The sequence below is a fragment of the Odocoileus virginianus genome, chromosome 17 (genome assembly GCF_023699985.2).
Source record: "Odocoileus virginianus isolate 20LAN1187 ecotype Illinois chromosome 17, Ovbor_1.2, whole genome shotgun sequence".
Classification (NCBI taxonomy): Eukaryota; Metazoa; Chordata; class Mammalia; order Artiodactyla; family Cervidae; genus Odocoileus; species Odocoileus virginianus.
This window is the reverse complement of record NC_069690.1, coordinates 9,767,558-9,791,210: the sequence shown is the minus strand read 5'-3', so window position 1 is coordinate 9,791,210 and position 23,653 is coordinate 9,767,558. Positions and strand designations below refer to the sequence as shown.

Sequence of the window (23,653 nt, the reverse complement as noted above, 5' to 3'; positions counted from 1 at the left end):
TCCAAAATGGTGGTGGCTAAAGGCTTCCCTGGTGGCTCAGATGGTAAAGCATCTGTCTGCAATGCTGGAGACCCAGCTTAGATCCCTGGGTCAGGAAGATCTCCTGGAGAAGGAAATGGCCACCCACTCCAGTACTCTCACCTGGAAAATCCCATGGACAGAGGAGCCTGGTTAGCTACAGTCCATGGGGTCGCAAAGATTCGGAAACGACTGAGCGACTTTACTTAAAAGACAAAGAAGGGAAAAGCTTGTGAAAACAGAACAAAGGAAGGTCGGAAAACTGGAGTGAGGACCTCAGGTAAAACAAACAGCACTCCAGGCTGGTCTGAATTTACACAGGGAAGGCCTAGGAGGAGAGAAAAAACATAAAAAGAGGAGCCAAAATTGGGCCAGGGCCTCTCTTCTCTTCTTGTCTTTTGGGTTGGCATGCCCTCACGCCTCAAGGATGTATTTTCCTTTGCTCTGTAAATAAAACTGAGCTGTAACACTGGCCTGTCTGAGGGCTGTAATGCTGGTCCATCTAGTCGCTTCAAAGTTTTGTTGCGACAAGACAGAACTGAGGAAACCACAAACTCCCCCGACAATAAGGAGACAGAAGGCACCGGATGAAGTATGGGAGGCAGAGGGCAATACATCCATAGTAGTCACAGAAGCTGAGACTTGATTCTGTAAACTTGTTACACTTCTGTGACGATGGTTTCAAAGACAAGCAATTAAAAAAAATATGAAGATAATTTGTGAAATCTGTATGATCAAAGCATCACTACAGGTTTACAAAATACAAATCCATTCCACAAATCATACTTTCTGGTTTTGTTAATAAAATTAACTGAACATATCTTAAATGAACCATATAATAAAGAAGTTAAAAATTTTCCATCTTCCAATCATTCAATAGGAAGTTAAAGATTTTCCATCTTCTAACCATTCATATATAAGTTCTGTAAACACTTAAAACTGCAAACTCATATTCAGCCAAATTCTGCAGGCAATTTATTTTCGAGATGAACAGCCATTCACCTACATCACAATAAAGAACATCTAATTAATTTGTGATGCAAAGATGTAAGAAGGCACAAAAGAGCTGATGTGTTATAAAGGAAAACTCTAAAACCTTTCCCCCTACAAAATATCAATAACTCATTTCCCCAGTCTTACTCTTTCCCATGGTTATCACCTTTGAGAGACAAAGTTTTATTCAAAACAACTTGGGTCTGTTTAAGTTCTTACTTAATAACAATGGTATTATGCAACCATTCAAAGATGTTTTACAAGACATTTCAAGAGGAACTTTTACTTGAGCAAATAATGTGTTCTTACACAATATGCTAAAAAAGAAAACAGTCCACTGACATTTCCTACTCAAAAAATTCTCTAGAAAAAAAGTCTGGAATTTTGTTTTGTAAGAAATAACATAAGAGACTAAGTTATTTTAGTTTGTCTACTTCTTTACAAACAAAATAAATTCAGAGTTTAAAAAACAGTTTTTGAAAAACTTTTGCCAACCTCTAGCCCCACACTTACCTACTAGAGGTTGGGAGACGAGGCTGAAAGTTCAAACCCTCTAATCACCTCTAGGTTTTTTTGGTGACTTCTCCCCACTCTGGAGGTAACAACGGGCCCAACAAAAGTTGCCTCATTAGAATAAAAGGTGCTCCTTTCACTTACATCACTCAGGAAAACTACAAGGGATTTGGGAGCTTTGTGCCTGGAATTGGGACAAAGACCAAATATATATTTCTTATGCCATAATTACTCAATTACATAAGGACAGAACTACACACTTACAGAAGAAGAGAATATGCTGATTATGGGCTGACTTGTACCTCCCCCCCCTCTTATATGCTGAAGCTCTAATCCCCAAAGTGACTGTATTTATATTATAGTTGGGGCTTTTAAGCAGGTAATTAAGGTTAAATGAGGTCCTAAGGGTGGGACCCTAATCAGATAGATCTGGTGTCCTTAGAAGAGGAGGAAAGAGACACCAGAGACCTCTCTCTGTATGCATACAAAGGAAATGCCATGTGAGGACACAGAAAGAAGACAGCCATGCACCAGCCAAGAAGAGAGCTGGCACCTTAATTCTGGACTTCCTGCCTCCAGAACTGAGAACATTAACTCAGTGCCCCAAAGCTGCCAATATGTCTCGACTGATCTGAGGCCAAATCAGGGCAAGCGGCATTTCACCTGTACTCCACACTTCAAGACTGAATGCATCCATGCTACTCTAATTCTGTTCTCCTTCCCACCTGAAAATAGCTTTATTTCCTTGGAGCTTAAAAAAAAATCCTACCAACATCGCTTACTAGTTGTATAACCTTGGGTAAGTAATTTAAGCTTTTGCATTTGAGTTTATTTGTAAAATATCCCCATTCCTATTTTCATGTCATCCTTAAATGTTCTTCATGTTGCTCTGAGGACTCTCATTTATTTTCTCTACTTTAAGAAAAATTATATATAATTGTCCTGCACAGCGTCTGGCTGGCACACAGCAGGCACTTAATGTTAGCTTCTCTACACCCTTTCCAGGAATGTCTCAATTTTCCAAAACAACCATAGTCAATACTGCCTGAGTATTCATTTACAGGCACTTGTTTTCCATATTTCTATACTATTCAAGAGCCTGCACGACTGATTTTTACAGAAGCATTGACAGAAAGATCTTGGTTTGTTATGCTAGATAACAAAAATAATTATTTTTCATCAATGCAACCACTTTGAAAAGTACCAAAAGGACAATCTGTTAAAAATCATTATAGGATAAAAAAGAAAATGTTTGCTTCTTGGCAAGAAAACTATGACAAACCTAGACAGTGTGTTGAAAAGCAGAGACAATACTCTGCCAACAAAGGTCCGTATGTATAGTCAAGGCTATGGTCTTCCCAGTGGTCACATACAGTTGTGAGAGGTGGTAAAGAAGCTGAAGCAGAGGACCGAAGAATTGATGCCTTTGAACTATGGTGCTGGAGAAGTTTCCTGAGAGTCCCTTGGACAGCAAGGAGATCAACCAAGTCAATCTTCAGGGAAATAAACCCTGAATACTTGTTGGAAGGACTGATGCTGAAATTGAAACTTCCGTATTCTGGTCATCTGATGCACACAGCTGACTCACTGGAAAAGTCCCTGATGCTCGGAAAGATTGAAGGCAGAAGGAGAAGAGAGCATCAGAGGATGAGATGACTGGATGGCACCACTGATGCAGTGGACATGAACTTGGGTAAACTGCGGGAGATGGTGAGGGACAGAGAGGCCTGGCTTCCTGCAGTCCATGGGGTCGCAGAGTAGGACAGACTGGGTGGCTGAACAAAAAAAAAAAAAGCTCTAGCCAATGTATCGAGGGAAAGATGAAATAAACATTTTCAAGGAGAGCCACTTTTCAGTTTAATGAAGTAGCACAAATTCTGAAAATGTTACTAAATATTGTCAGTCAGATCCCTGGATGTGGGAATAAACCCAAAGTATTACTAGCCTGTTTAAAAGACTGAAATCTCCTCGAAAAGGAGCCTAGCACATAGACGTGTTCCTGACATTCAATGTAGCCTTGCACAGAGACTGTTATAATATCAATTTGGATGGCATGCATTGAAGTTAGTTTTGTTTCTAAGAATAAAATTGTTGAAATAAACTCTACAGGTCTATGGATGGGATGAGGAGACAAAAATACGAAAGCAGATTAACTCAAATATCTAACAATTTTCACTGTGCAAATATATCTAGATACAAGAAATGCTTTAAAAGGCTGTAACTAGTAGATTTTAAATACAGCTGAAGCACACTTAAAACCTAAGGTTGATATTAAAATATGTGGAGTTTTTTGTTTCTGTTGCTCAGAAAACTGCTAAAATCAGCTCACAAAGGTTCTTTGTAGGCTGTGCATCCAGTGTACTAAGACTATAATGCTCCATTCATTTTAAACATTAGCTACACTTGTAATGCAAAAACAATGTCAAACTAAATTACTGTGAGTTCCCCAAAGTGACAGAAAAAACACTGGAGGATGTCATGAAAATACAACTTACTGAGTGACACAAGACTCACTGGAGAATTTACCAAGATGAAAATAAAAAGGAAACAGAGTAGTCAATTTTCTTCGTCACTGAATTCCAAAATAAAATGAACATACTTCCTTTTAAGAAAACCATCTATCCACATGATTCTACTTTCTCACAAAAATATTAAGTCAGCTTTCTCAATAAAACTACAGTGTTTATCATACAAGGCACACAAAGACAGCCAACTTGAGAGTATTACATCTCTTGGTAAACTTTTTTCTTTTAGAGTGTGTGCCCTTGGTTGGATTATTTAGTATATTCAGTCACAGACCATTCCAAAATAGTTATAGACTTCCCTAAAAAAAGGTTAAGAAACTGCAATTTCTTCTTGGAAACATAATAAATAAATACTGTAAGTGAAGAGTAATACATCTTGACCAGTGAGATTCTGACACAGTTTTCTGTTTGTGCAGGAGCAGAAAGGCAAAGATAATTCCAACGCCATGCACAGTATCAGAGTGATTATCAGACCCTCTGACTCCGAGCCAGAGAGTACCCATCACATGGTAGTGACAGTTCAACAATCTGTTCTCTTAAAATTCACAATTTGAATGAGAATATATGAAAAACATTCCTTGAATCTAACTTTCTAAAGTTTGGGGAAATGAAAAAAATTAAAATCCCAAGTTAGTTAACAATTTAAAAGCATTCAGAATGTCAATAAATCTCCTAATAATGGGTTAGCAGGTTATAAGCATATTTTTCTGTCCTAAAATATCCCTCAACTTAATGAAGCGAAATGTAAAGTATAGGCAACTCATCAAACTCTTCTAATTGTTGAAAAAGGCCACTGCTCCAGGTCTAATTTTTAATTAAATTTTAAGTAAAAATCCAAATTAAAACAAAATAAATACAACCTGAAAAACACTTTAGGAACTCCCTTTTTGCAAGTCTGATAGGTTTTGGGTGTAAAAACACGATTTTATCTTCATAGGCAAAATGTATAACTTGTAAAATTACAACCTAAAAATCCCATTTTTCACTTTCTCTCAACCTACTTCTAAATGTTCATTCAGTTTTTTATAATCAATGCAATCTTAGCAAAACATTTTCACCAAAAAGATGGAGAGTACGAGTAAGGTCAAGAATTAAGATAATAAAAGGAGTAACAGTCTAGATCTGGGAGACTCTGCTGAGAGACCTTCAGAATGTCATTTCGCACCCTGACTCTCCCTTTCCTCATCCAATTATCAGGCACGTAGAACAAGAGACTGCCATAATTTTCTTCCTATTCTAGTAGTCTACGAATCCTACTCAGACTAAGGCCAGGGTTTTGGATTTCTATAATAATAACTACTTCTGTACAGTGATATATAGATTGCATAAAGAGTTGCTAATATGCTACTAACAACATTTTGCAGGAAAGTCATTTTTACACTTGCCTTCTACAAATCAGAAATTGAGGGCTCCAAGGGCCCCAAAGAGCAACTCAGCAGCATATAAATAACAAGGTAAGAGTTTGACCTCACTTTCTCAAGCCCAAATTCAATCTCTTCTACTACACAAAACAGTCAAATGACAGTATTTTCAATTCTCACCAATGAATTCTGGGGGAAAAAAAGACCAAAAAAAAAAAGGCTCAAAGGTTTAGCTTGTCCTAGCATTTATAAATGTTCCCCATTATTAGAATTAAGAGAACACTAAGCTCTATTGCTTCTCATTATTCAAACTGACTCATCTGTAGGTTATTACTGTTTGTATATTTCTCTGACAAAACTTTACATTCTGATTGCTTAACAGATCTCACTATTTTATTGCCCCTAAATGCCTGAGGAACAAACATAAGCTACTCTATACAAGCCATTAATATGAAAAGTTAAGTCACAGAATATTTTCAAATGACAAGGGTATATGCTTCAGATTATTTATATCAAAATGAAGGCTTTAATCCAGATAACTCTAAAATTTGTGATTTATAAACAGATTGAATTCACCTAAAGAATACAGCACCAAAACTTATAACATAAAAATAGATTAAAGATACACAGAGATATGAATAAATGCAACATTATATTGGGAGGTTTCAAAACAACAATTAATTACTGATATTTCAAGCAAACAAAAAAACAAGAACAAAACATCCAGGAAGGCAGAAGATTTTACCAATAAAATTAAGAAATAAAATATAGGGAGGGCAGCTATGTACAAGATTCAGCATATGACCATTAGAAAATATAGATTTTTTTCATAAACCACTTATGATTATTAAGCTAAGAAATAAGTCACAAAAAATTCTAAACAATGGGCATCATAGGCCACATTCTCAACCCAGAAATCATGTCAAACTTTAGCAACAAAAATATAAGATTTGCACATATTTAGCAGCTAATGCACACAATTCTAAATAACTTGGGTCAAAATAAGAGAAAACTGAAAAATGCTCAAAACTACTGGAATTAATAAGTGAATTTAGCAAAGTCACAGGAGAAAAAGTCAAAATCAATATTATATACTTGGAATAAACAGAAAGTTAAAATTTTCAAAAGTGCATATACAATAGCATCTAAAATACTTAGAGGCAAGTTTGACAAAATACGCACAAGACCTATTCTAAAAAGTTTTTAAAAATAAATCACAGAGGATCTAAATAAATGGGAAAACATGTATCACGCTCACCATTAGGAAGGCTCAATATTGTTACTATGTCAATTTCCCTGAAACTGATGTATAGCTTTAATACAATCTCAAACAAAAACTTAAGCAGGCTTTCAAAAAAATCCAAAGTGACAAATGGATTCAAAATTATATAGAAGTACACAGAACTTAGACTAGCTAAAACAATTTGGATAAACAACAGAAGTGGAAGACTTGCACTAACTGATTTCAAAACTTGCCTTACTACAAAGCTACAGTATTCATGACAGTGTGGCTTTGGCAAAAGGACAGACGTAAATTAATGGAACAGAGTAGCGAATACAGAAACAGACCCACATACATAGGGTCAATTAATTTTCAACAAAAGTACAAGGCAATTTAATGGTGAAAGGAATAGCCACTCAACTGAATATTCTTATAAAAGAAATGAACATTGACCCTTATTCTCATATGATCAACTGATTTGAAATGGATCACAGATCTAAACATAGGAACTAAAACTGTAAAGCTTCTAAAAAGAAAAAAACAAAAACAAAAAATTTTGGCAGTCTTGGGGTAGATAGATATTTCTTAGGATTTAAAAAGCATGAACCATAAGAAAAAATATATATAAACTGGACTTCATCAAGTTTAAAAACTTTTGGTCTCTGAAACACAGTTTAAAAAAAAAGGTCAGCCACAGAATGAGAGAAAATACTTGGAATATATATATCTGATGAAGTTCTTGTATCCAGAGTATATCTATCTTTCTATACACACGTTAGAGTAATAAACAATGAAGATGTGTTTTACAGGCATAGAGACAGACAAACTGACCAAGAAACAGAAAAGATGGCTTCTCCAAAGATTCTTGTTGGACTTTCCCGCTGGTACAGCGGATGAGAATCCGCCTGCCAATGCAGGGGACGTGGGTTCAATCCCTGGTCCGGGAAGATTTCACACACAGAGGAGCAGCTACGCCCATGCGCTACAACCACCAGGCCTATACTCTAGGGCCTAGAAGCCACAACTACTGAAGCCCATGAGCCTAGAGCCTGTGCTCCACAACAAGGGAAGACGCTGCAATGAGAAGCCCACGCACCACAAAGAAGAGTGCCCCCAGTGGCCGCAACTAGAGAAAGCCCATGTAGCAACCAAGACCCAGCACAACCAAAAATAAATGAATAAACAAACAAATAAAAATTTTAAGAAAGATTCTTGTATATTTGGAACTCTACATGACAGAAATGGCAAGACAGATCAGTGGGAAAAGAAGAGACTACTCAAAGTGATTATCCATAAAAGAAAAGAAAATCTGGATCCCACTTTGAACCATGCACAAAATTCGATTCCAAATGGACTGAAGATTTAAAAGTCAACAATCAAAACTTGAAGAAGAAAACATAAATTCCTTTCTGCCTTGGGGTAGGGAAGGATTTCCTGAGACACACAAAAGAGCTGACCATAAAGAAAAAGACTGATCAACTGGACAACTTGAAATTAAACTTAAAATTCATCACAAGGTATCTTAATGAGACCACAAGCCAGAGGAACATATAACTGAAAAGAACTAGTAGCCAGAGTACACACAGAATTTTACATTATTAAGAAAAAGACAACGCTACAAAGCTGAAACAGGCAAAAGGCATGAAGAGGTATTTCATCACAGAGGATCTACCTGACCTTACTGATAATCAAAAAATATAAACCAAGGGACTTCTCTGGTGGTCCGGTGGTTAAGAATCTGCCTGCCAATGCAGGGTCTGATGCATGGTCCGGGAAGACCCCAGCCACAACTACTGAAGCCCACTCATCGAGAGCCTGTGCGCCACAAGAGAAGCCTCCGCTCCCTGCAGCGAGGGAAGGCCCATGCGCAGCAACAAGGATCAGCACAGCCAAAATAAGTAAATAAATAAAGTCATTTACTATTTCTCATGGTTCTGTGAGTTAGATTGGGCAGTTCTGGTCTGGGCTAGCTTGGCTCTAGAGCTGGGCTGGTCTAAGCTGGATGCTCCAACCAGTCGCCCACACCCCAGCAGGTTAGCTTGGGCCCTTCTTCGCGCGGTGGGCTCCGGGTTCATCAGAACATTATGAGAAGACCGGCCCCGACGTGCACGTGCTTTTCAAGTCTCTCCTTGTGGTCATCCTTCCTGATGTCCCTTTGCCCAGAGTAAATCACATAGTCAAGTACAGAGACAAGGGGTGGAATAACAGGCTCTAGAAGTAAAAATCATATTGCTGAGGGGTATGCATAAAATGATGAAAAGAACTTGTGACCATTCTGGAATCCAACAATTTCATAACCCACTAGATCACTCTTCTTTACATGCATTCCTTTGTATTGAAATTTGTATTTCTCATCCTGACCTCTAGATTTGTACACCTAATGGCAGAATTTGCATGAATCCTAATCACCAGAAATTTAACATGTACTTTCTTCTCCCTCCCCATCCCCCTTCTTGTAATAAACCTGGTCCTTCCCAAACCTTTCCTTTCCCAGTACTTGGCATAACCATCCACCCAGTTACTAAATCCAGAAGAACAGTCATCCCTGACTCTTCTCAATTCCTTACCCCTCATATCCAAGACTAAGTCCTACTCCATATATATCTAGTGTCCACCCACTGTGCTCTCCACGTTTTTACATCCACTCTGATCCAGGCCATTCCCTCACTTGGACTACTGCAATGGACTCAATGTCTCTCTCCATTTCTACTCTTGCCCCCTTCAATTCATCTTTCACATATGAGCAAGAATAAACTGCTTATAAATCATACTCCTCTCCTACTTGAAACTGTAGAAAGACTAGTGCTAATTACACTAAAAATCAAATCCAAACTCATTTCCATAGTCTACATAATCTGGACCCTGAAAGGTTCCTACCTCATCTCACATCACTATATTCTTGGTGATCCATGCTAGTCTTAAACAAGGACATATCCACATTAACTCTCTCTCAAATCCTTGTTTGTTTCCTTCCTAACATTTATTACACTGTGCTTATCCTTTCATTTTTGTATTTTTTTCTCTATAGTGTTCCTAACTAAAATATCTATTGGTTTTTGTTTCCCACTGTTTTCCCCAGAATTTGGTAAAAAGCTTAAGACATAAGGTGTTTGTTCACTGATTGGATGAATGGACAGATATGGCGAGAGATACTGCAAAATGATCTTCTCATGCAAAGAAAGTAGTTTACAAGACATCGTTAAGCATCAAACCCCCAAATTTCAATTCTCAAAGTCTGTGTTATAGCTTACACATATAATGTAAACTGTTAATAATACAAAAAAGTTGAAGTAATGCCCTACAAGAACAACTCATTTGGTTACGAATCCTACATATGTTGTAAAATATTCATGAAACGTGAATATATACATGTATATATTTATTGAAACTTCATTAATAATGAGGTAACAATAACCAAGTAAGCAGCAACACAAAGATATGCTTCCCAAAGAGGGTTGGGAAAACATTCTCAGCAACTGCTCAGTAGACCACACAATGACATAACAACTTCGGTTAACTATCTGGCCGCGCTTTTCTAAGGCTTTACTTAAACCTTACTCAGCTAACCCTAACAATAAAGGTATGTACTAACCTCAATATCTAGGAGTAAACTGAGATAATAAGAGGCTAAGTAATTAGCCTAAGGGTTACCCAGTAGTAGATGTGGAATTTGAACAAAGGCCATCTAAATTCAAAGCCTAGGCTCTTAACACTATTTATGCAGTCCTTCCAGGGAAATCTATAAAGATCAAGATTTTATTAATGAACCTCAAGAATAAGAGAAAACACCACAATGACCTACTGAAAAGATTTTTTCATTTCTGGAACACTGACAAACTCTTTAAATTATAGTTGAGACTAAATAAGTTTGGCGAAATCAATGGAAGCAGAAAGATTCTTAACCGGACAAAAAATTAACTCTTCTACAGTGGCTCTTTACCCAGAATGAAATAATTACACTGAAATTATAAACAGCTTGGGGAAATTTTTTTATCAGGAGCAAAGAAATTAATACAGCTTCCTCCTACTCATTAGCAAGAACACTCACTCAAGTAGAGACATGTGTTACAAAGATCTTCTGTCTTTTCCACTTGCCAGAAAGAAGACACCTTGATATCCAATAGTAGTGAAGCATGAACTCAAGAGTAACTATTCTGAAGAACAGAAGTAAATTTTTCCTTTCTTTATACCACTCCACTGCAAATCTTGCCAAGAACAGTTTTTGTTTTCCTAGAATTTACAAGACTAAATCAGCTAAAAAGGGGGAAAAAAAAAATGTATTCACACATATAGATCCCTTTAGTACATAAGAAACCATTTTCGTGCACGCCAGGAAATATTGCCAAACCAAATAAAGATGCCTGGAGACAACCTCAGCAGAAAGAAAGAACACTTGGGACCTCATTTCCAGCTCAGGTTCTCGCACTACCTAAGCCATATGACCTCAGGCAAGCCAATTACTGACTGTTTCTGGGCCCTGATTTTCCCCTCTGTTAAATGAGCAGAATCCAACTATGTGTTCACAGAGGTTGCATCTCATTCTAAATATTGCTTTCAATAAGTTTCAGTGAAATAACGTAAGGCTTTAGCTAACTACATGTAAGCACCCAAAAGTTCAACTTCCTCTACACTTGTAAATTCTTAAGTGACAGTACCTGAAGGCCAAAAAAGATCAAATTTAAACTCCCAAATGCAAAACTAAACTCATTTTCAAGACACCTACTTATTAACCAAGGTGACTAATACAGTAGATTACAGTTTCAACTACTCCTGGCCAGCTTTTATTGCGTTCAAAAGGAGGGCAAAGATCATCTGACAAAAGTATGTGATAAAATTTTCAGAGAAGAAACATACTTAATAATACAAAACATCCAATTCTGAAATGATCAAAGTTAACAGTATTCTCCACTGATATATTTTCTGCTTTCAGAGTAAAATAACAGTATCACTATATTGTCATTTATATAGTGATTTCACATTTACTATCTCACTTAATCATTGTGACAATCTGTGAAGTAAGCAGCATTTTAATCAACACAATTCAGGTCAGTTTAGAAAGTAAGGTAACTTACCAACCTACGCTCTGCAAGTGTTGGAGCCCAGACTCCACTGTAGGTCTTCTGATTTAAAGTTTAATGATCTTTGCAATCCTAAAAAGTGATAATTCAAACCAAACTCAGGAAGAAGTTGGAAAGTGGGAAAATCTGGATAATCAGTCCCTGAATAACTGGACTGAACAAAAAGAATATAAGACCAGGTTTAGCAGTGTCAAGTTAAAAAGAAATTTACCAGCTGTTAAAAATGGTAACATCTAATTTATATAATTCCACATCTCAAAAATCTTGTCACCTGATTTCAGACAACTGTGAAAAAAATTTTTAACTTAAAAAGAAGAAAAATATAAACAAGAAAAAAAATATAAAATAAAAACAAACTGATTAAACTAGCTATAAGATATTAAATTGCTAAAAGGCACATTAAATCACTTCTTGAAATCTTTCAGAAATTTGGTTATTCTGGAATGTTAATCACAGGTATTAAATTATGCTAATCAGGTAGGATATAGTCCTCAAAGGAAAAAAAAATGCTTCAACCTTTTAAAATAATATGGGCAAAGAAGTATAATACAAAAATCTCTACTGTAGAGTCATTTCACACCTATATAAATTGGCCTCATATGTCTGGGACCCACCACCTCTTCCAAAGGTCAATAAAAACATAATCCAAACATAATGCATAGAATGCTGCCTAGTAAATAACAGTTTCTTACTATTATCATTTATGTTAAGAATACACAACTAAAATCAGGGCTGAAGACAATAATACAATTAATAGGTAGTAAGCAGTCAGAACATTAAATTCTCTACAACATTAGAAATACTTGTACAAACTCTTCCAAAGGATCAGTGCAATCTATCTACAAAATTTTTGACAAGCTCTAAAGGGGAGGCGAAAGACATTAAAGTTAGGAAAAGGAGCTATGTTGTCAAGACAGGTATCAGTGCCACAGCTTATATATTATGAGATTTTTTTGATAGGAATTTTCAGGAAAACAAACAAACAAACAAACAAAAACCAGTGCAAAACTTACTGGAGGTCACAAATAACTCTCAAGCAGTGTCACATAGGGTCACATATGGCTTCCTGGAAGTTTATCAGAGATGTAGCTAACCTTCAACTTTTATCGCAAATACCCTCACCGTAAAGAAATACAGGCGGTCAGGGATTTGGAAAAGGCAGAGAACGCTATTCCTCATGGAAGTGGGAAATAACGTGGAGGTCCTCTGCCAGAGATCTACGGAGGGAGGCCCCATTCCCTTGGCCACCAACGCTTTAGAAGGCACTCACACGTCTGAACTGTGTTTAGAAATGAACAGATGATGGAATCAAGGGGTAGTGGCTGGGAGAACGGGAACCCCGCTGACAAATCCCGAGAAACAGCTTGGTCATCAGCAGGCGAGATCTTCATTTACTCTAAGGTTCTAGACTCCGAGAGACGAAGAGGGGCTGGGTACTCTACAGAAGCTCAGGGCGGCTTCCCATCCCACCGCGATGAGGGTGAGGGGAATGGTCGGCAGTTCAGTGCATGGGTTCAGCTTACCAGTGGCCAATCACCGGGAGGTGTCCCAAATAATTTAGATACTGTCAGACTGAGACAGAGTCAGCAGCGCTCTACAAGACTGCTGGCAGTCGAACCACGGTGCCCTACATCTGCACCGTCTGGGCGCAGAAGTCGAGCTCTGAGGATCGTCTCAGGCGTCCGTCCCCAGTTCCCCGCGCTCGCTTACCTACCCGCTCTCACTCCGGCTTCTCGGATCTGGGGATCCTGAAAGCGACTCCCGACCGACTCTCACACCCGCCGCTGGGCTCCGGCCAACAGGAACTCGCTCGCGTCACTTCCGGTCCGTTCTCCCCCGCGGGAGACCGCCTCCAAAAGAAAAACGTTCCCCTCTCCTTTGGGCCACCTCAGCGGGTCGTCGCGGGATTTCAGTTCGGGTCTGGGTTAGGGACCTGTGGGCGGGGCCAAAGGAAGAATGACTGTTCTCGTCGCCGTTCTTGATCCGGAACTTGTTGTCGAGATACCCCGGAAGAGGTAACTCGCGTGAGAGCGGCGTGTTCGGTACCCAGAACTGAAGAAGGCGAAGGCGCCAGTGAGGCGGAGGAGAGGTGCGCTTGGTAGGTCGGCCTCTCCCGGGAGAGGGATGTTCTTGTTGACCCTCCAGTTGGAGTGTTTATTACTGTTTCATTCTATAAGAAATCACCCCCTCACTCTCATCTCCTTTCTGAACTGTCTTCCACCCAAGTGGCCCCTGGAGCCACTCTTCCGGTTTGGCCAGTCGTCTTTTGAAAGAAAGGACCTAGCTGCTAGGGAGGGGAAGGGCCCAAAATTTTAGTTCCCGGTCAAGGGCTCCGGTCGGGGAGCATCGATGCTCTCGCTCCGAGTGTGAGAAAATACCGAGCAGGCCTCACACTCTGCCGAGTTTTGAAGACCCACATCGTAGCAAGTTGTCCAGTGCTAGGAGGAAAGAAAAGACTTCTAAGAATATGATGGAAAAGTTGCCGCGCTGTGTCCCACGAACATAAAGAAATCTCTAATCCTTGAACATTTTACCCCAGGCACTGTACTAAATGTCGCGAATATGCGCCACAGTGGTTATGTGTGATTGCTCCAGGACGTTTTTGTGTTTTAAGTGGAGAGATAATTATTTAAGGGAGAGATTGCTGCTTGAAAACACCTGGTAATTTGGTGTGACTGAATAGTGGACTATGTAGCAGATTAGGTTAGAAGGATAAAATAGGTTGAAACCAAATTGTGTATTCTTTGAATTTCTGCTAAGGGATTTATATTTTATTGTTACCCCACCGAACTTGAGTCCGCTTGTGCAACTCGTAACGAAAACCAGTCTGTTGACACTGGGTTGTGGTGAAGAAAAGCACGTTTATTTCAGGGCTCTAAGCAAGGGACTGGGAGACAAGCCTCAGATCCACTCCAATTGGGTGTTCAGTTAGGGTTTTGTTTTGTTTTTTTAAGGAGAGAACAAAGAGGCTGGAACTAATCATTTTTTGACATTTCTGTGACTTTTTTTTTTTAATTGGAGGATAATTGCTTTACAGTGTTTTGTTGGTTTCTATTAAACTCTGTGATTTTTTTCATAATTGTAGTTTCAGGAGTCAGGATGTCTCTGGTTTATAATTCTTCTCTGGCCAGGTGGTCCGTGGCATGAGGGTCTGTTAACTCATCTTGCCCGGGAGAAACGACCTGAGTTGTAGGTGGTGTCTGCAGTTTTACTGTATTGACAGTGTATTGACAACAGCCGTTTTAGTCATCAGCTCTGGTTGATTAGTCTCAAGTTTTGCAGGATTGAGGTCACAGTGGACAAGAGAGAGAATAAAGTTTTGGATAGAGAGATTAATCATAAACTTGGTAAGGGGACTGCGTATTAGGAGGACTTGGTTTCCTTATTCCTTAGATGCTTATCCAGTGAGTTTTGAGCAGAGAAATTACAAATCAGATTTGTGATTTATAAGTACAATTAATTATAATGGCAGATGTACTAGGACAAAATGAAGAATATGAAAAGATTACTGGAAGTTTGAGAGGGAAGGAAAAATACTGAGTTCAGTATAGACCACTTCATAGACATCTAAATGGTAAAATCTAGCAGAAACTGGAAGTTCAAGTGTGGAGCCCAAGAGAGGCTGTAAGAATCCTCAGCATCTATTGTTTCAGGAATAAGTGAGATTGTTCATTTGACAAACTATTTATTTATTGTCTATCTCCTCCTACTAGAATGTTAGCTCCACAAAGAGAAGGATTTTGTTTTGTTCAGAGCTCTATCTCCAGGGTCCAAAACTGTGCACAATAGGCTCTCAGAAAATATTGATTGATTGAATGGAAAGAGGATATATAAACCAGCCCTGTCAAATAGAAATTTCTGCAGTCATGGAAATGTTCAGTGTCTTGCTAACTCAGAGTGGAGCTTAGCCACTTAAAAAAGTCATTTAGCTATATGTGGCATCTTCGTTCCCTGACCAGGGATCAAACCTGTGTCCCCTACATTGAAAGGTGGACTCTTTTTTAAGTAGAAAAGAATAGCTTTATTGTTTGCCAGGCCGAGGGGACCACAGCAGGCCCTCAAAACCAGGAGTCCCCACTTGGGGAAGATAGAGAAGTTTTATAGTAACTCTTCAAAGGGGGCATGACCAGCTCGTGGCCATTGTTCTGATAGGTTGGCGGTGTGGTAAGTGGGAGTCAGCATCATCGACCTTCGGGTCCACTGGTCTGGGGTCTACATGCTTCTGGTCCACTGGACCATCAGGGAAGCTCCCTAGCCACTTCTAAGTTGTTGAGCTATTGAGCATTTGAAATGTGGCCATATGTAACTTAAAAACTGAATTTTTATTTCATTTTAATTAAGTTTAAATAACTGCATTTGGCTAATAGTTGTTATATATGACAACATAGGTAGAGACTGAAAAGAGGGTGAATTAGCTTGGCTAATACACACATCAGTGGCAAACAGAAAGAGATAATGGGGAAAAGGTGTCAGAAAGGTAGGATGATAATAGGGTGAATGTTGTGTTAAAGAATTCAAGGGAAGAAGGTTTAAAGAAAAGTTATCAGTGATGGTGCAGAAAACTCAAGATGAGGCCTAAAAAGTGGCAGCTAGATAGTGTCTTAATTCTTTAGCAGTTTCAGTCGAATGGGAAAGGTGGGCAGGTAACCGAAGAAATTTAAAGATGAAGAGGAAAAGTGAGGCAGTGGTTTAAGGGTACAAGAGGATGGATTTTTAGATTGGAAAAGGCCAAGGGGCAGTTGCCAGTGGAACAGGATTAGCGGGTGGAGCATGGTTCAAGAGGTAATAGAATCACAAGCATTGGTGAGAGGGGTTTAATCTGGCCATTTGAAGGCACCAAGAGGAGGGTCTTATAGGACTTGTTCCTTTTGCAGTGCCATCATTGCCTGGGACAATAGAGATGAGGCTAAAAATAGTTGACCTTAGTTTCAAGCACTGGGTTTATTGATAAATGTTTATAATAGATATGCAGAAAGGGGGACAACCTGAAACACCTTTTATGGGTTAGAGGATGATCTGATCAGGCTGATAGGAGATTAAAAGAACAGAGATGTTAGCATTAAGCTCACATTAATTAGAATTAATTGGAATTAGGGACTTCATAAGATTAGGGACAGAAGCAATAAACAAACTTGGTTCTTTCTGGAACTTTTTCTGCTTTCTATTTATGGTGACTCATTAGTATATCTTTTTAAATAAAGGTGAGAAAATGAGAAACTTTCCACCATGACCTTTTAGATGAGTATATTTTATACTGCTCTTACTAGTTTTGTTGCTGTGGATAAGCAACTTCTCTGATCATTATTTTTCTCATCTTTAAAGAGAGGCTGGTACTATCATCTTATTTTCATAACAACAATAATGGAAGTAAAGGGTTTTTAGCTTGCTATTCAACACACAATAGGTCCTCTGTATGTAGTGTCTTTCTCAAGATAGTACCTGAGTCTGGTATGTGGAATATTTGGTTATTTTGCAACCTAGTAATTGGTGCTGAAAATCCTTCTAATTCTTTGACATTGAAGTTTGTATATATGTATTTTTATATAATTGAATGTTTGTTCTATTTGTAGTCTGGCAGTTAGATTATCATAAAGAAGTTCTGCTGATCTGTAAGCATCATATAGTAACTAAATGATAGATGCTTTATGAGATAATGTGGGTTCTGATAAGAATTTTTTTTTTTAAGAATTTTAAAAATTCTTTTGTGTGTGTGTGTGTGTGTGTGTGTGTGTGTCTGCCAAGGCATCTAGAGCCATAAAGTGCTGTCAGTGGAGCCCTGTGACCATTTTAGGCACAGTTGTGAAAGAGGACTGAAACGAGGTGCTGAAGATCTGACGGTTTATGACCCTCTTTGTCACTCTTTGTCACTCTCCTCTTATCCCTGATACCTGTTTCCTCAGGGTTCCTTTCTTCCCTCTGTATGCTTGACCCGGTGACCTTATCCGCTTATCAGCCTTCAGTCAACATGTTAAGTTCTTTTAAACATGTGTTTCTAGCTTACGCTTATCTTCTGACCTCTAAAATGACATGTCTTTTTCTTTTTCCTGGACATCTCAACCAGGATGTCTTTCGGTCAAATCTGATACAATATATTTAAAACATTTCAGTGTCTTTTGCTCTCAAACCTGCTGTTTTCATCAGTAAAGAGTATACCCCAGTCTCCATTTGTTCAAATCTAGGTGTTGTTCTAAACTTCTCCCTTTCTTCTGTCACCAGACTTCCAGTGAATCACCAATTTATAGAGGTGTGCTTCCGCCACTTCTTTCCTCTCCCATTGTCACCACTGCTGTCTGACTGTCATCTCATCTAGACTGCTGGGAAAGGCACCGTAGAGTAGTGTTAAGAACACAGGCTCTGGAGTCAGGCTGCCACTTACTAGCTTTGTGAACTTGGGTGAGTGACATATTCTCTGCCTGCCAATTTTCACATCTGAAAAATGGAGATAATAATTACATGTTTACTTAAAGGACTTCGGGGTTGGGAACACTGAAGGAGACAGTTCATGTAGAGTGTCAGTACCTAATATATAGCAAAGTATTCAGCAGTTGCTACCGGCCATGAAGTTAAAGGACGCTTGCTGCTTGGGCTTGCCTGCAGTGCGGGAGACCCGGGTTCAGTCCCTGGGTTGGGAAGATGGAGAAGGAAATGGCAGCCCACTCCAGTACTCTTGCCTGGGAGATTCCATGGACTGAGGAGCCTGGTGGGCCACAGTCCATGGGGTCTCAAAGAGTCGGACACGACTGAGCGACTTCACTTTCTACTCCTTGAAAGTTATGACCAACCTAGACAGCATATTAAAAAGCAGAGACATTATTACTTTGCCAACAAAAGTCCGTCTGGTCAAGGCTATGGTTTTTCTAATGGTCATGTATGGATGTGAGAGTGAAGAAAGCTGAGCACCGAAAAATTGATGCTTTTGAACTGTGGTGTTGGGAGAAGACTCTTGAGAGTCCCTCGGACTGCAGTCCATCCTAAAGGAGATCATTCCTGGGTGTTCATTGGAAGGACTGATGCTGAAGCTCATGGCCACCTCATGCTAAGAGTTGACTCATTGGAAAAGACCCTGATGCTGGGAGGGATTGGGGGCAGGAGGAGAAGGAGACGATAGAGGATGAGACGGTTGGATGGCATCGCCAACTCAATGGACATGAGTTTGAGTAAACTTTGGGAGTTGGTGATGGACAGGGAGGCCTGGAGTGCTGCGATTCATGGGGTCGCAAAGAGTCGGACATGACTGACTGAACTGAACTGCTATTATAACATTATAGCAATCCCCTGTATCTAATCTTGCCAGCTTCTAATTCCTTCTTTATACCGAAGTCCCAGGTGATCTTTTAGAAAACAAAAATCATTTCCCTGCAGCAGTGTCTCATCGTCCCTAGAATTCCAAGCTGCCAAACATGGCTTACGAGGCCTTTTGCGGTCTGCTTCCTGCCCTTCTTTCTTGCTTTTTCCTCTGCCGCTCTCCCCTTCCATCTTCGGGGTGTCTGGACCACTTTCAGGTCACTTGCACACCATATTTCTCTCCTCTGGCTTTCCTACTTGGTGTTCATTCTGCCTGAAAGGATCTTTCCTCATTCTGTCTTCTTACTGATCCTTTGTTGCATTTTAAATATTTCCTCAAGGTGGCCTTCCCTGACCTCCTGAACTGAGCTAAAGCACTTTATATACTCCCCTACCATCTTTTCATAACATTGCCAGACATGTACTTGTCTCTCCTCCACTTATCTGGGAACTGTCAGTGGCCAGTTTTGTTCATCACTATACTCCCAGTCTAGCAGGGTATGTGTCTGGCACAAAGGAAGCCAGCAGACATTTGTGTGTTTTTTTTGTTTTTTTTTAACTTCTCTTTGCCTTCATTTCCTCATTTTCAATATATAGAAAGAATGCTGACCTCTTACGGTTATGTGGATCAAATAACACAATACCTTCAAAATACCACTGAAGCTTTGAGTTATGACAACATGAAGTCTTACTAAAATAAAAATGACCCTGGCAGTCAGTGGTTAAGACACCACTCTTCAACTGCAGGGGGCACAGTTTCAATCCTTGATTGAGTAACTAAGATTCCTGCATGCCACATGGCATGGCCAAAATTTTTTTTAAAAAATAAGAGATTCAAAATTAGGATTGGGTCATCTCGAAACCACTACCAGAATGTAAGCTCTGTGCATGAAGGGACTGTTTCTCCTCTACTCCCCTAGATTCTAGAGCACAGTTAATATCTGTGGGATGAAGGAGGCATAAAAATAAAAGAAGAAAGCAGATGCACCTAATGACAGCCTTTTGACTGTACTGCACATACCTATTCCTATAGCAACACTCTGGACTTTGTATCACCTTATAATGTTCTATTTCTAAACTCAAAAACCCAGATATCTCTCTCTAACCTCAGCCAACTGCCTTTCCAGTTCACTTCCATCATACCTATTCTTAATAGCATGTGGATATCCCCTGTCACCTTCCTGTCCTTACTTCCTTTCTCATGGCCTGTCATTGCAAACATTCTTGCTCTCACCCCAACTTCCCTTATGCCCTTGTGTCTTGGTGCTCACTGTTAGTAGAATTCAAACTTGCATAAATCCAGCCATCTGTTATAAAGGGGAAGATGAAAGAAGAATATGAGAGCGGCAGATTTAGTTATACGTTTGGAGGCAGTGATTAGGTGGTTTTAGTCTTTCGCCTTCTACTTTCTCTGTGAAGTATTAAGTTATCCCTTCTGTGTTTTTACCTGAACTGAGGCTGCTAAGTACTGCTGGAGAAAATCAGCTGGTAGATATGGTACCGTTATCCATCATTATTAATCCTAACCATGTTTTCAACATTGCTCCGCAGTCCTACAGTTGGAATGAGCGCAGCCATCACCGCTGCAATCCTGCTGTTTTGCTGCAACTTAAATATCAGTCTCCCTCTTTTCAACTCCAGTTTGACTTTTGTACAAACTGTCTTCCTCCAAGGAACCATTTCCTGTTTGCAAGTCCACTCCTTTGAGATCTGGAGGCAGCCATGACTTATATGAAGCTCTATTTGCAAAGGCAATGAATTTTTGTTTCTGAATTAGAGACTTGAGTCATAAGGCACTGGAGAAGTGGTTCTCAACCCTATTGCGGGCCCAACACACACTTTTAAAAAAATAAAATTTGTAACAAATGTAAAATGGTATAGACATTTTAGAAAATAGTTTGGTGGTTCCTCCAAGTTACAGAGTTGCCATATTAGACCCACCAATTAAGACTTCTAGGTAAAACCCCAAAACAAATGAAAACAAATGTCCACAGAAAAGTTTGTATGTATAGCAGCATTGTTCATAATAGCCACAAGGTAGAAACAGCCCAAATGTCCTTCAACTGAATAGATAAATAATGTGGTATACCCATTCAATGGAATATTATTCATCAGTAAAAAAAGGAATGAAGTATTGATACATGGTACAACATGGATGAACCTTGAAAATATTATGCTGGATGGTAGAACTCTGAAACAAGAAGCCACCTTTTGTATGGTTTGATTTATAGGAGTGTCCAGAATAAGTAAATCCATAAGGACAAGATGAGTGGTTACCAGAGACTAGGGGACGGAGAAATGAGAAGTGAGTGCTAACGGTTACAGGGGTTTCTTTGGGAGGCAATGAAAGTGTTCTGAAATTAGATAGTGGCAGTGGTTGCACAATATTGTAGATGTTAAAAACACTGAATTGTACACTTTAAAAAGGTGAATTTTATAGTATGCGAATCACATCTCAAAAATGAGGATTTCCCTGGTGGTCCAGTGGTTGAGAACCGACCTTGCAGTGCGGGGACGCGGGTTCAATCCCGGGTCAGGAACCGAGACCCCACATGTTGTGGGGCAGCCAAGCCCATGTGCAGCCACCCGAGGCCCCACACCATGCAGCCGAGACCCAGAGCAGCCAGTAAAGTCTAACGTCCTGTACAGTCTGTTCTTCTCATCCGTGTGCAGTCTTTAAAATATCTGATAAGTTTGCACACTTTGCCTACAGTATAATTTCAACATCCTAATTTTAACTTAAATGAGGATTTTTTTAAAAATTAATGATAAAGTATGAATTTCCAGGACTGCCATCTGTGCCACGCAGATTATACACTGTAGAATTCCAAGGGCACCACTTCTAAGGTCTACATACATGATGTACTTCATAAATGCTTAGATACCGTGTATTCCACTGGAAGAAACTGATGACTGTTTATACCTATACACTGAAGTATACTGAATCCAACAGCCTCAGATGTAGACTTATGTAAATGCTTTATTGATGATTCAGACACCATGAACAGCTTTGCTGGGGTAATAGGAATTTCTAAAGTAATAAAGGAGAATCTTCCTTTGTTTTTTATTATGGTTGTACTACTGGTAAATTCAGTGTGTTTTAAAACTATGCAAAAAGTACTTTGCATTCATATGCAAGGTGACACTGGGGTCTAGGCTCAGAGGCTAAGGTTTTCACCTACAGTAATGTCCAGGGGCACCAGTATTCACGCATGAGGCTTTCAGCTTTCTGTGCCAGGGTCGGTAGACGTCAGCAGCCCACCTCACTCCAGGCCCGTTGCTATGACAACCAGGAACTTGTCTGAGGGGTTGGTACATCAAGAACTACTGCATTATTGAAGACACAAGTGAATAAGCACTATATTTCAGAAAAGAGTGAGTTACTCCTGGTTCTTTTAGATACTTTAGGCATTTTGGTAAAACAGAACATTTCCTTTCTCCACAAGACTTAGCAAAGACTGAGGAGGAGAGCTGTTATATCTGAGAAGTGTACTCCTCACATTGAGATTCAAAATGACCTAAACTGCTTTGCCTGTATTTTTGAATTTTTTCTAGTACCCAGGGGAGAAAAAAAAAACAGTACCTCCCCAAGATCCAAAACAAATTTTGCCTTTTTTCTGGATGAATTAAAGTACTGCTGCTTATATACTGTCAGAGTGTTGTCTGATAAACGTGTAACTAACTTCCCCTCCCTTGATAATCACTGCTTTCTTTTCCTCTCAGATGATCTCCAGATCCCTGGTCATGGAGTATTTGACTAATCCTGGTGCACTTAGCTTGGCTGCCGGAGTTGCCTGTGGCGTGTGCCTGGGCTGGGGCCTCCGAGTGCGCTTTGGAATGCTCCCCAAGAGCTCAGTGAGGGAGACAAATGCTGACGCTGAGACGGAAGCAAGCATCCTCGGAGAGAGTGGGGAGTACAAAATGATTCTTGTGGTTCGAAATGACTTAAAGATGGGAAAAGGGAAGGTGGCTGCCCAGTGCTCTCATGCTGCTGTTTCTGCCTACAAGCAAATTCAAAGAAGAAACCCTGAGTTACTCAAAGAGTGGGAATACTGTGGCCAGCCCAAAGTGGTAGTCAAAGCTCCTGATGAAGAAACTCTGGTTGAATTACTGACCCATGCAAAAGTGCTGGGACTGACTGTAAGTTTAATCCAAGATGCAGGACGTACTCAGATTGCCCCAGGCTCTCGAACTGTTCTAGGAATTGGACCAGGACCAGCGGACCTAATTGACAAGGTCACCGGTCACCTAAAACTTTACTAGGTGTAATTTTGTATGATGATGGTGGTCCCACCACCACAAGTGTTTGAAACTGTCAAATTCTAACAATAAAAGCTGAACTTCTTCCCCCAGCTAAGTATTCTTGAGATGAAATTCCATTCACGTGTTCTTCTGTCATGTACTTGGCCTGGTTACAGAGTTATCTTGGGCTAAAAAAAAAAAAAAGTTTGGTTAATAGTCCTGGTGATTCAAGTGATGAGTGCTGAAACAAGAAATGTTTAAAATGAGAGGCACAGATCACAATAAAATTGGCCTAGAGGTGGGAAACATTTCCTGTGAGTGATTAGGCCCCTTTGTGTGTTACTAGGTTTTCTTCCAAGACTATGTTGCTGTCCTCCTTGGAGGATCAGGGGTTCTAGGGTATTCCTAATTTAGATG

At 39.6% G+C, this 23,653-nt stretch overlaps 2 protein-coding genes across 9 annotated transcripts in view; one reads left to right on the top strand and one right to left on the bottom strand.

Moving 5' to 3' along the window:
- VMP1 (vacuole membrane protein 1) overlaps positions 1-13,593 on the bottom strand; it is a 118,507-nt gene extending 104,914 nt beyond the window's left edge. Inside the window, exons 1-2 of one of the 6 annotated variants that reach the window (XM_070478571.1) lie at positions 13,421-13,593; positions 11,705-11,782 (exon numbers count right to left, since the gene is read on the bottom strand). The gene's annotated coding sequence lies outside the window, so the exon portion shown is untranslated. The remainder of the gene's footprint in view (positions 1-11,704; positions 11,783-13,420) is intronic. The other 5 variants (XM_070478573.1, XM_020908790.2, XM_070478572.1 and 2 more) reach the window with 5 other exon arrangements.
- A 57-nt stretch (positions 13,594-13,650) lies between these two features.
- PTRH2 (peptidyl-tRNA hydrolase 2) lies at positions 13,651-23,346 on the top strand. Of its 3 annotated transcripts, XM_020908848.2 has the most exons (3): positions 13,651-13,808; positions 17,927-18,103; positions 22,718-23,346. In XM_020908848.2, the coding sequence occupies exon 3, from the start codon at positions 22,718-22,720 to the stop codon at positions 23,255-23,257; it is 540 nt and encodes a 179-aa protein (XP_020764507.1). In that variant the 5' UTR covers positions 13,651-13,808; positions 17,927-18,103; the 3' UTR covers positions 23,258-23,346. The 3 variants fall into 3 exon arrangements, with proteins under 3 accessions (XP_020764507.1, XP_020764513.1, XP_020764502.1); XM_020908854.2 differs by lacking the exon at positions 17,927-18,103 and having other exon boundaries at positions 13,652-13,799; XM_020908843.2 differs by lacking the exon at positions 17,927-18,103 and having other exon boundaries at positions 13,658-13,808.
- Positions 23,347-23,653: the final 307 nt, after the last annotated feature.

Bases quoted from the DNA above. Each gene is read 5' to 3' on its own strand.
- PTRH2 (XM_020908848.2), top strand. From the start codon at position 22,718: ATGATCTCCAGATCCCTGGTCATGGAGTATTTGACTAATCCTGGTGCA.